Genomic DNA, 12,144 nt, shown 5'->3' on the forward strand with positions numbered 1-12,144 from the left:
TGCTGGCTGGGGAATTCTGGGAATTGTAGTCCTCAAATCTTAAAGCTTGCTGGCTGGGGAATTCTGGGGATTGTAGTCCACAAATCTTAAAGCTTGCTGCTTGAAGACTACTGAGAGTTGAAATGCATGTATCTTCACATTGCTAAGTTTGAGAAATGCTGACTTAAAGCAAAAAGTTCCCCATCTCTGTGGTAAAGGGCGAAAAAACCAATTGTACCGATAGATAAAGAACAGGGTGGAGTCCCCACTGCCTGGTGTTAATTGGTGGAATGTCAATAAAACATTCAATGCAAGCCATAAAAAATGAGTCATTAAGTTCTTCTCTCTCGGCCACAACTCCGTTTAATGCTCCAACCTCCAAATGCTTCTGCAAATCGCCTTGAATTAAAAGCACTCACTAGCAATACCATTTAACTTGGGATTGCTGCTCTCATTTTGTGGCCCCACAACAAACCTCTAAAGAGCACGCGACCACAATGACTTTAAGATAGGGGGACTTCAACTCCCAGAATTCTCCGGTCATTGTCCTGGATAGGGAATTCTGGGAGTTGACGCCCACACGTCATAAAGTGGCCAGGGCCGAGAAACATTGCTCTCTGTTATGTGAACTGCAGTTCCCAGCGGTCTTTGCACACTTGGCTGAGTAAGGGGGATGCTGGGAGTTGAAGTCACCTGTCTTCAAGTTGCCAGGGCTGAGAAACACTGCTCTATGTTATGGAACTGCAATTCCCAGCAGCCTTTGCAAACTTTGCCAAGTTGGAAGGATGCTGGGAGTTTATTTATTTATTTATTATTTATTAGTCGCATTTCTATGCCGCCCAACTCCCTAGGGACTCTGGGCGGCTTACAGACTCTGAAGTCCATACACCTTAAGATTGCCACGGTTGAGAAACTCTGTTCTAAACCAAAACAAAATGAGGCACATTATAATAAAGAATAAAGGATTTAGAGACAAGATAGATAGATAGATAGATAGATAGATAGATAGATAGATATAGATATAGAAAGATATATAGAAATATATAGTATACAGATAGATAGATAGATAGATAGATTAGATAGATAGATGATAGATATAGATATATAGATGTATAAAGATAAAGATAGATAGATAGATAGATAGATAGATAGGTAGACAGATAGATAGATGATATATAGATGTATAAAGATAAAGATAGATAGATAGATAGATTAGATAGATATAGATATAGATATATAGATGTATAAAGATAGATAGATACGATAGATAGATAGATGATATATAGATGTATAAAGATATAGATAGATAGATATAGATAGATGTATAAAGATATAGATAGAAATATATAGTATAATGATAGATATAGATATATAGATGTATAAATATAAAGATATATAGAAATAGAGATATAGTAGATAGATAGATGATATAGATAGATAAATGTATAAAGATAAAGATATATAGAAATAGAGATATGATAGATGTATAAAGATAAAGAGATAGATAGATAAATAAAGATAGAAATAGAGAGATAGAAATAGTATAGATATAGTATAAAGAGATAGATAGATTGAGAGAGAGAGAGAGAGAGGGAAAGAGAGAGAAAGAGTATAAAAATAAAAGATAGATAGAGATAGAGATATATAAAGATGAAGATCAGTGGTGGCATTCTATCCGGTTCAGGTGAATCGGTAGAGGTGGCTGTGAGTGGCTCCGCCCACGATCCGGACATAATCGCGTCCCATTTATCCACGTTTTTGACGCTCTGCGCATGCTCTGTGGAACGCACGCGCTCACATTTGCAAACTGGTAGCGAAGGTAAGTCAATACCACCCCTGATGAAGAGAAGTATAGATATATAAAGATAAAGATACACACACACACACACACTAGAGAGAGAGAGAGAGAGAGAGAGAGAGAGAGAGAGAGAGAGAGAGAGAGAGAGAGATGCCTACACAGCTGCCCAGCCCAGTGTCTATAATAGACGCACCTGTGAGGTAGGTATTATGCGAAGAATTAATGAAGTAGCTGCTCAGCGGATGCGTCATGTCGTCGCTCAGGTCCAGCTTTTCGGGGGGCACAACGGTGTTCTCTTCACCCCCCAAGTAGCGCCCAAAACCCTCCAGGGACATCTGATCTGGGAAAGGAAGAGAAAGGCGTTGAGAATCGAGACGGACCAGAACTCCCTTGGCCAAATTCGTTAGAAACTCCCAAGAATTTCAAATAAAAGGCAATCGACTGAAAAGAACGAGAAAAGAAAATTTCAGCCGCAATTCAAGAACCTGCCCTGTATTTTTACTACCATTATCGCAGGGAGTCCTCGACTTACGACCGTTCGTTTAGTGACCGTTCGAAGTTACAAAGGCCTTGAAAAAGCGACTTATGACTGTTTTTCACACTTACGACAGTTGAAGCATCCCCATGGAGAGGCGATTGATATGCGGATGCTTGACAACTGACTCATATTTATGACGGTTGCAGAAGGTCCCCTTTTCGGCCAAAAAAATGCTTTTAAAAGTAAAAAAAAAAAAAAAAAGCCTCTGATGATCGCGCGTCTCATCTGGGATCGTCAGAAGCTTCTAAAAGCATTTTTTTCTGCAACCTCTTCAGCCGAAGAGGTTGTAGAAAAAAAAATTCTTTAAAAGCCTCTGACGATCCCAGCTGAGTTGCCTGATCGTCAGAGGCTTCTAAAAGCATTTTTTTCTCTGCAACCTCTTAAGGTTGTAGAAAAAATGCTTTTAAAAGAAAAAAAAAAAAGTTGGCCACGCCCAGTCACATTACCCCCCCACAAGCCAAGCCCACAAAATAAGCCACGCCCACAGAACCGGTCGTTAAAAAAAATTTAGAACCCATCCCTGGTTTGTTATGTTTGGGGAGGCGAGTCAGAACGGATCTCTTACCCCTTTGCTGGAACTGCTGGTTGGGTTCGTACTTGGCGATCAGTTGGCGGACTTGCGCCCGCGTCAGAGGAGGGTACAAGATCTCGTTCAGACGGGGGTCTCGCTGCTTCTGGTTGATAAATTCCATCAGCTGGTCGAGGCTGAGATACGGCTTCCCTTTGGCTCCGCTGATTGGGTGAGGGCAGAAAAAGAACAGGGAGGGGGAAAAAATTGAGTCGGATACAGGTAAGTCCTCCACTTATGGCCGCAACGGAGCCGACAATTTATGTCGCTAAGCGAGACACTTGTTGAGTGAGGTTAGTCCCATTTTACGCGCTTTTCCTGCCAGAGTTGTTAAGGGAATCACTGCAGATGTTACTTGTAAGTAGTGACACGGACGTTAAGTTAGTGACACGGTTGTTAAGTGAATCCGGCTTTCCCCCGTTGACATTACTGGTCAGAAGTTCGTAAAAGGGGATCACGTGACCCCGGGATTATCATAAATAGTCAGTTGCCAAGTGCCTGAATTTTGATCACGCGATGGCAACGGTCGTTAAGTGTGAAAAAGTCATGTCACAGTTTACAGTGCCGTCGTAATTTTCACACGGCCACTAACCAAACTGTCCTAAGTCGAGGACGACCTGAACTGTTGTCTGGCATCCAAGGGGAGGGGGGAAAATCGGGCTATAAAACCTACAGGCGACACGCAGTCCTCGACTTACGACCACAACTGACCCCCCCCGACCCCCTCCAACACTTCCGCTGCTAAGCAAGACAGTTAAGTGGGTTTTTGCCCTGTTTTTACGACCTTTCACGCCACAGTTGTTACGGGAAATTCCAGTTGGGCGAAAAGACCGCTGGGTTCATTTAACGGCGGAGGTGATTCGCTTAACGACCACCAAAAAAAAAGGTCATAAAATTGGGCCGGTTGTATGTGTGGGGAGGGGAAACACCCAATTTATGATCCCCGAGACTTACGACCGTAACGGATAAGCAACATTACGGTCGCAAAGTCGAGGTGTACTGATATACCGCGCCTCAGTTTCTCTATGGTAACGGCTCGACCTCCGCAAAGAGGGTCTTGTTTTAACTCACATCTCCAGCAAGATTTTGTCAATGTCGGGACGAAGGCAAAGCTTGTTGAGGAAACGTTCGAAAATCTCCAGGGTGAATTCTTCGGGTTTGATGGACTCGCTCTGGGGAGGAAAACAAAACAGGATGCCGGAGAAATTTGAATTATTTCTTGAAGTTCTGGGGAGGCTGGAAGGAGGGACGTAACGGGAGGCTGGGGGGGGGATTTTGGGAGGGTTTACGGAGATTTGGAGATTTAGGAATCGGTCTAAATTGGCTTTTTCAACCTTAGCACTTCGACTCCCAGAATCCCCCAGCCAGCCACGGTTGGGGAATTCTGGGAGTTGAAGTCCATACATGTTAAGAGTTGCCAAGGTTGAGAAAAGTTACTCCCTAGATAAGAGGAGGGGTCCTCCTTCTCCCAGTGTCCTTCACAACCGGCCCTGCCGGCTGGGGATGCTGGACGTTGTATAGGGTCCAATGGCAGGGTCCCTTCTGAGACTCAAAATGACATTTGATGGATGGGCCGAAAACCCAATTCAGTAGAGATTGTTTCCGTGATATCAAAAGGTCTTGTTTTTCTAGGATCTCCTCCTTTTCTTCCTCCTACACTTTCCTCCTCCTCTTCTCCTTCCTCCTCCTCCTCTTCTCCTTCCTCCTCCTTCCTCCTCCTTCTGTTTCCTCCCTCCTGCTCTCCTTTCTCCTCCTCCACCTTTTCCTCCTCTTTCCTCCTCCTCCTCCTCTCCTTCCTCCTCCTCCCCCTTTTCTTCCTCCACCACCTCTTTGTTCTTCCCTCCTCCTCTTTCCTCCTCCTCTACTCCTCCTCTCCCTCCTCTTTCCTCCTTCTCTCTTCCTCTTCTTCCCCTCCTCTTTCCTCCTTCTCCTCTCCTTCCTCCTGCTCTCCTTCCTCCTCCTCCACCTTTTCCTCCTCCACCACCTCTTTGTTCTTCCCTCCTCCTCCTCTCCTTCCTCCTCTTCCTCCTCTTTCTTTCCTGCTTCCTCTTCCTCTCCTTCCTCCTCCTCCACCTTTTCCTCCTCCATCACCTTTGTCCTTCCCTCCTCCTCTCCTTCCTCCTCTCCCTCCCCCTCCTCTTTCCTCCTCCCCTCCTTCTTCCTCTTCCTCCTCCTCCTCTTTTTTCCTCCTCCTCCCACCTCCTCCTCCTCTTTCCTCCTCCTCTTCCTCCTCTTTCTCTCCTTCCTCCTCCTCCCCCAAGTAAGTAGATGTTAGGATCCTGGCAAATTCAAAAGGTTTGGGGTGATGCTGGGGAAGAGATTTCGAGCAACCACCCCCCCACCCCCCCCACCCCCGCATCTCCCCCCACCCCCCGGAGCAACATACCCTGTTGAAATTCAGGCTGCAGGATTCCAGGGCCGTCTCCACTCGCTTCTTGTCAGCCGAGAACATTTTGAGAATACTGCCAAGGAGGAAACAAAACCCCTGAGATCAAGGGTACTCCTGCGTTGAGCAGGGGGTTGGACTAGAAGACCTCCCAGGTCCCTTCCCGCTCTTTTATTCTAGAATCTTCTGGGTAGGCTAACATTATTCATCACCATGAGATCTTACCCCCTTCAGAGAGGGCTCGCAACTTGGGCGTCCTTCTGGACTCATGGCTGTCCTTGGAGGATCATATGACGGCCGTGGCCAGGGGGGGGCCTTTTATCAGGTTCGCCTGATCTCCCAGTTGCGTCCCTTTCTGGATCGGGACGCCCTGCACACAGTCACTCACGCCCTCGTCGCTTCCCGGCTGGACTATTGTAATGCTCTCTACATGGGCCTCCCCTTGAGGAGCACCCGGAGGCTCCAGCTGGTCCAGAATGCAGCCGCGCGAGTAATAATGGGGGCGACTCGTCACTCCCATGTAACATCCATCTTGCGCAAGCTGCACTGGCTCCCGGTGGTCTTCCGGGTGCCCTTCAAGGTGTTGGTTACCACCTTTAAAGCGCTCCATGGCTTAGGACCTGTGTTGTGGCTCCGTTACCTGAGCCTGTGTCATCGGCAGGAGAGGACTCCGAGAGTGAAGGAGAGGAGTTGACAAGGCCTCCCTCTCCAGGACCCTCCTCTCTGGCAATGCCTTCGGTGTCCGCCGAAGGGCAAGAGATAGGGCCGGGGCCAAGCACGTCCACGCAGCCACAGGTGGACAGTAATGAGGGAGATGAGTCTTGGCTGGATCCTCAGCAGCGTCGCAGAGATAAGCGCGCGCAACAGAAGAAGAGGCATGCCAGAGATTAAGCTGAGTCACTGGACCACACCCCACAGGGTATAAAAGGGGGTGAGGTGGCCATTCAGACTCTGTGATTGTCAAAACTAACTACTATCGAGTCACATTGCATCTTTGGAAACATCATCATCGGCCTTGGATTTATTTTACGAACTGGACAATTCTTGACTGTGTGTATTTTGTTTATTGAGTAAAGTTCTTGGCAAGCAGCTACTGGGTTGTTGCCAAGCTTCTTATCAGAAGAATTGGTTGTCTGCCAGTTTATTTAACCCCCGGCTGTCTGTTTGTGTGCATGTGTGAGACGGGGACAGAACAACCTGGTTATCTACAGGACCGCAATCTGCCACCGATTGCCTCCCACCGACCAATACGCTCCCACAGAGAGGGCCTCCTCAGGGTGCCCTCAGCCAAACAGTGTAGGCTGGCGACCCCCAGGGGGAAAGCCTTCTCTGTGGGGGCCCCGGCCCTATGGAACGAACTGCTCCCAGACATACCGAAGGATCCCCGACCTCCGTGCCTTCCATCGCGCTCTGAAGACCCCATTATTCCAGCAAGCCGGACTGACGGGATAAAGGTTTTTTAAATTGGGTTTTGATAGGGGTTTTAAAATGATCTTAGTTGGATGTTTTAAATTCGGCCGAATGATTGAATTATTTTAATTTTTGTTGTACATTGTTTTTACCATGGCTGTTCACCGCCCTGAGTCCCTCGGGAGAAGGGCGGTATACAAATATAAGAAACTAACTAACTAACTAACTAACCGTCAAACCAACTTAGAAACGGGCGGAAAAAGCCGCTTGGAATCAAAAGCCGGCTGGGGCTTATCTCTCCCAAACAGAGCAAGGAGGAGGTTCCCTCAAAGGAGCTGCGATGTGGAGATTGTTCCCTGCAAGACGCACAACTTTTGTGCGCTTTGGACAATAGTCGGCGGGCGAAGCTTCCCCCCCCTCCCTCTCGTTTCTTTCCCAGGCCGCAAGCAGGGGCCAACGGCAAAAATGGGTGCTAAGCAATGCGTTGGCTCCTGCCCAGCCTTTGGGAAGAAAACGGAGCGGTGGCATTCGCACCCAGCCAGCCCACTCCTGAGCAATCCAGAGCAGCCCCGATGCAACCCAAGCTTTGTAAAAAGCAGGAGACAAATGATCTGCCGTCTATGTTTCCAGCCTTTTTAAAAAAAAAAAAAAAGATAAAATCTTAATCTTATAAGATGGTGCAGTGGTTGGAGGCTAACTCTGCCCACTGCCAGCAGTTCGATCCTGACTAGCTCGAGGTTGACTCAGCCTTCTGTCCTTCCCCGGGGCGGGGGGGGTAAAATGAGGACCCAGATTGTTAGGGGCAAGAGGCTGACTTTGTAAACTGCTTAGAGAGGGCTGTAAAGGACTCTGAAGTGGTATATAAGTCCAAATGCTATTGCCCTTCCTTCCTTCCTTCCTTCCTCCCTTCCCTTCCTCTCTCCTTTTCCTTTCCCTTCCCTTCTTCATCCATTTACTTTTCCTTTCTCTTTTATCTTCATTCCCTTCCCTTTTGTCTTCTCTTCATTTCTTTTTTCCTTCCCTCCCCTCCCTTTCTGTCTTCCTTTCCCTTTCCTTCCCTTCCTTTCCTCCTTCCCTTCCTTTCTTCTATCTTCCTTTCCTTTCTTTTCCTTCCCTTCCCTTCTTCTATCTTCCTTCCTCTTCCCCTTCCTTTCTCATCCCTTTTGTCTTCTCTTCCCTCTCCTTCCCTTCTGTCTTCCTTTCCTTCCCTTCCTTTCCTCCTTTCCTTTCTTCTATCTTCCTTTCCTTTCCTTCTCTTCCTTTTCCTTCTGCCTCCTTTCCTTTCCTTTCTTCTATCTTCCTTTCCTTTCTTCTATCTTCCTTTGCTTACCTTCCCTTTCCTTCCCTTCCCTATCCTGTCCTGTCCTTCCCTTCCTTTCTTCTATCTTCCTTCCCCTTCCCTTTCATCTTCCTTTTCGTCTTCCCTTCTCTTTTTCCCTTCTTTTCCCCACTTCCTTTCTCTTCCCTTTTGTCTTCTCTTCTCTTCCCTCCCCTCCCCTTCTGTCTTCCTTTCCTTTTCTCCTTTCCTTCCCTTCCCTTCCTTTCCCTTCCCTTCCTTTCTTCTATCTTCCTCCCCTTTCCTTTCCCACAAGAGTGCAGAATTCAAGCCCCCCCCTCCCACCATTCCCCCGTCCCACAGAACCAAAATGGAAGAGGCGGACCACCCACCCAAAAGGAACCTGGCAAGGGAAACCACGCTCTTACCTCTTGACGGGGACCCTCCCATCCTGATTCACCTGGAGTTTCAGCCGGGTGTAGCTGCAACCGCACAATTGGGACAAGTCAGTTTACAGAGCAGGAAGGAAAAAGGTGGAGGGCACTTGCTTATCACGGTCAAAGAGATAAAGCTGAAAAGGGGCTTTTTTCCCCCCAACCCCCCCCATCCCACCCCACCCCCACCCAGATCGACATTTGATTTCAGTTCTTCCCGTTTCAAAGGCCGGCGTGGGTCGGTGCAGATTACAAATGCAAGCCACGTCAGCCGGTGCTTTTGGTGAATTAGCAATCTCCCCCTTCCCCATGGCTCTTTATCCGAATCGTTGCCGGGGGGGAAAAAAACACCCCACTTACACTTTTTGCAAAAAAGTATTCCGAGACGAGTTTTGTGCGAGGACGTTGGTGGCCAGCTTGAAGACTTCGTCGGCCCAAATCTGGAAACAGAAGAAGGAAAAAAAAAAACAAAAAAAACCACACTATACAGGCAGTCCTCGAATTACGACAGTTGCTTTAGCGACCGTTCAAAGCTGCGATGGCACCGAAAAAAGTGACTTAGCACCAGTAGTGAAATGTAAAATTTGTTACTTTTTTTTTTTTTTACTTTTAAAACCATTTTTTCTAACAACCTCTTCGGCTGAAGAGGTCGTAAAAAAAATGGTTTTAAAGCCTCTGACGATCCCAGCTGACTTGCCTCATCGGCAGAGGCTTTTTTTCCTTTTAAAAACATTTTTTCTATAACCTCTTCGGCCGAAGAAAAAATGCTTTTAAAAGCCTCTGATGATCCCAGATGAGCTGCACGATCATCAGAGGCTTTTTTTTTTACTTTTAAAAGCATTTTTTTCGGCCAAAGAGGTTGTAGAAAAAATGCTTTTAAAAATAAAATAAAAAAGCCTCTGATGATTGCGCGGCTCAGCTGGGCAATGGCGGGGGGGCAGGGATTTTTGCTACCGGTTCTCCGAACCACCCACCACCATCGCTACCGGATCGGGCGATCCGGTCCGAACCGGAAGCATTTCACCCCTGCTTAGCGCCATTCTTTCAGGCTTACGACCACTGGAGCCTCCCCATGGTCACTGGATCAAAATTCAAAATGCTCAGCCACTGTCTCATATTTATGACGGTTGTAGCGTCCCCGGGAAGGGGGGGAGTGTCACGTGATTCCCCCTTTTGACAAACCAAGTCAACGAGGGAAGCCAGATTCACTTAAAAACCAATTTGTCAAACTTAACCAATGCCACGACGATCCACTTAAACCACTGTTCTTCCAAATACTCTGTGGTCACCGAGTTTGTTCCTTTGGCCGCAACTCAAAACAATGCAACGAACGCACCATCTTCGTTTTGGAAGAAGCGGTCCCTCCCCAAAATGGAATAAAAGCTGCTGCCTTCCTAGATTTCAGCCGGTTTTTAAACATTTAAGTCTGATTTGATTTGGAGTGCGAACAGATGTCATTCAAGGATGTTGCGAATCAGCTGAAGATGTTTTACAGATGGCATCTGTCACTGACAAGACTGGCAAAGATACACCCAAACAATAGTGCAACATGTTGGAAATGTAAGAAATCTCAAGGAACATATTATCATATATGGTGGATGTGTCCGGCAGCAGAAAAAAATTTTGGTCAAATATTAAGAAATGGATCGAACAAATAACAGAACAGCAAATAGAAAGGAAGCCAGAAACATTCTTGTTAGGCATCTTTACAAAACCATATTCCAAAGAAATAAAATATTTAATGCTACGCATCTTAACAGCAGCACAAATAACATATTCAAAAAATTGGAAACGGGAAAGAATCCCAATGGAGGAAGAACTGATAGATAAGATTTTAGAATGCGCTGAGATGGACAGATTAACAAAAGAAATTAAGGAAAAAGACAAGAGAGATTATTATAGAATATGGAATAAATGGTATAAATGGCTCGAGACTAGAAATAAAGAATAATAATTATAAGGAGAGAAGATTGGGAGTACAAACTATATATATAACAAATGTATGGAGTGGAATAAAAATGTATATAACATGAATGTAGAAATGTATAATATTAAAGATATAATTAAAATATATGGATCTCTATAGGGGGAAGGGAAGGGGGGAAAAAAGGATGTCGCAAATGCAAAAACAGCGCATTTTCGCTGGGCAGATCTGTTTTTTTAAGGAAAAAACAGCTTTCAAAAGGACAGCAAATAAACAGCCCACAGGATGAACAAGCTTTGTTGGACTTCTTTGCAAATCTGAAATATAAATTCTGGCTATTTTAACAAACACCGCCCACACCCCCCATGGGGTAAAATGGAAAAACCCTATTTATCGATTCAATTAAAGTGCGGTTTAAAACACTTTGTTTTTATGGTTATGGCTTTTGGCATTTTCGGTGCCCGGATATTGCACGGAGATGGGTTTTTAAGTGAACGAGGTTTTTTTAAAAAAGTTTTCCCAAAGCGTTTTTAAAAAGTTTTTAAAAGATGGGTTCAAAAAAAAAAAAAAGACATTACTTCGGAAGAGACATTATTTGCGTGAAAGACACAACGGTCGCAGCCATCGTATTAGCAGGGGTGGGCTGCTGGGGGTTTGCAGGGGTTCGAGAGAATCTTCTAGCTAAGATTCTGTGCAGTTCGGACAACCCCCAAATCCCACTCCTGGCAGGCCCCGCCCACCCCGTCCCTCCCCTCCCAGGAATCCCCACGCGGCCCGTTTTGGATGCAGCTGCACCTGGCAGCTTGGGGAGGGTGAAAAACGGGCCTACCGGAAGTTTGGGAAGGCCGGAAACGGGCCCATTTACAGCCTCCAGAGGGCCTCCAGAGCCTGGGGAGGTCATTTTTGCCTTCCCGGAGGCTCGAGGAAAACCTCCAGATCCAGGAAGGGCAAAAACAGCCTCTGGAGCCCGGGGAGGGCAAAAACAGCCTCCCCGTTGCAGGAGGCTGACTAGGCCATGCCCACCATAGCCACGCCCACCCAGCAACCGGGCAAAGAACCCCTTGCTAAAATTTTTGAAGCCACCACTGGCCATTAGGCAACTTGCAACTCTGCCCAAGATATTCCCTGCAATTTATTTGGTAAATTAATTACTAATCCAGAACTAAAAAAGGAACAATTGCCAGAACAGGAAATCTGGAAGCAGCGCAGTTCTACCTGAACAATTTATACAACCACAAAAATCAAGATGGAAGACATATTCTGGGGTCCTGGGCTCCCTGAGGAAATCAATTCCCTGTATGTAAAAAAGTTAGCTTCCCCGGGGAGAAAGGATTCAGGCGAATATCTGCCTTGAGAAGTTAGCTATCAGTCAGGACATTTTTCATAAGCAACAGGAAGCTGGTTTCACATTAGAACAGCTGCAGAACTAAAAGACTTGGTTCCCTCCAGGGGAAGACATTGGAAGGCTGTAATTCATGCTAAAGGTTACCCAACTAAGTATTAACTGACATGGGAATCATTTTTGTCTATCTCGTTTTTTCTACGGGAATAATTTTTGCATAACTCATTTTTTTCTACGCGTTTTCACTTTTCTTCTTTATACCGTAACTGCTATTCTAATAGCAAATCCTTCCTAAAAGTCATTGCATTACATTCTGGATTAAATTATCTTTCCATTGATATGTAATTTTATGGTACTGCTCCAAAAAAAAAAAAAAAGTTTTAGCTAGTTTTAGAAAATACACTTTTCCCAAAAGGTTTCCACCATTTTGGCCACTACTGTATATATTTTAATTTGGTATTTTAGATCTAAGCTAATGCAGGTTCCCCG

At 45.8% G+C, this 12,144-nt stretch overlaps 1 protein-coding gene across 3 annotated transcripts in view; it reads right to left on the minus strand.

Annotated features, from left to right (window-relative positions):
- PLCB3 (phospholipase C beta 3) overlaps positions 1–12,144 on the minus strand; it is a 50,591-nt gene that overhangs the window by 21,915 nt on the left and 16,532 nt on the right. For all 3 annotated transcript variants that reach the window (XM_087880846.1, XM_087880845.1, XM_087880847.1), the window contains exons 5-10: positions 8,750–8,829; positions 8,384–8,437; positions 5,270–5,345; positions 3,955–4,055; positions 2,881–3,047; positions 1,971–2,117 (exon numbers count right to left, since the gene is read on the minus strand). In XM_087880846.1, the coding sequence (XP_087736972.1) occupies positions 1,971–2,117; positions 2,881–3,047; positions 3,955–4,055; positions 5,270–5,345; positions 8,384–8,437; positions 8,750–8,829 (625 nt within the window). The remainder of the gene's footprint in view (positions 1–1,970; positions 2,118–2,880; positions 3,048–3,954; positions 4,056–5,269; positions 5,346–8,383; positions 8,438–8,749; positions 8,830–12,144) is intronic.

This window comes from Pantherophis guttatus, chromosome 18 (assembly GCF_059756535.1).
Source record: "Pantherophis guttatus breed Tessera chromosome 18, ASM5975653v1, whole genome shotgun sequence".
Lineage (NCBI taxonomy): Eukaryota > Metazoa > Chordata > Lepidosauria > Squamata > Colubridae > Pantherophis > Pantherophis guttatus.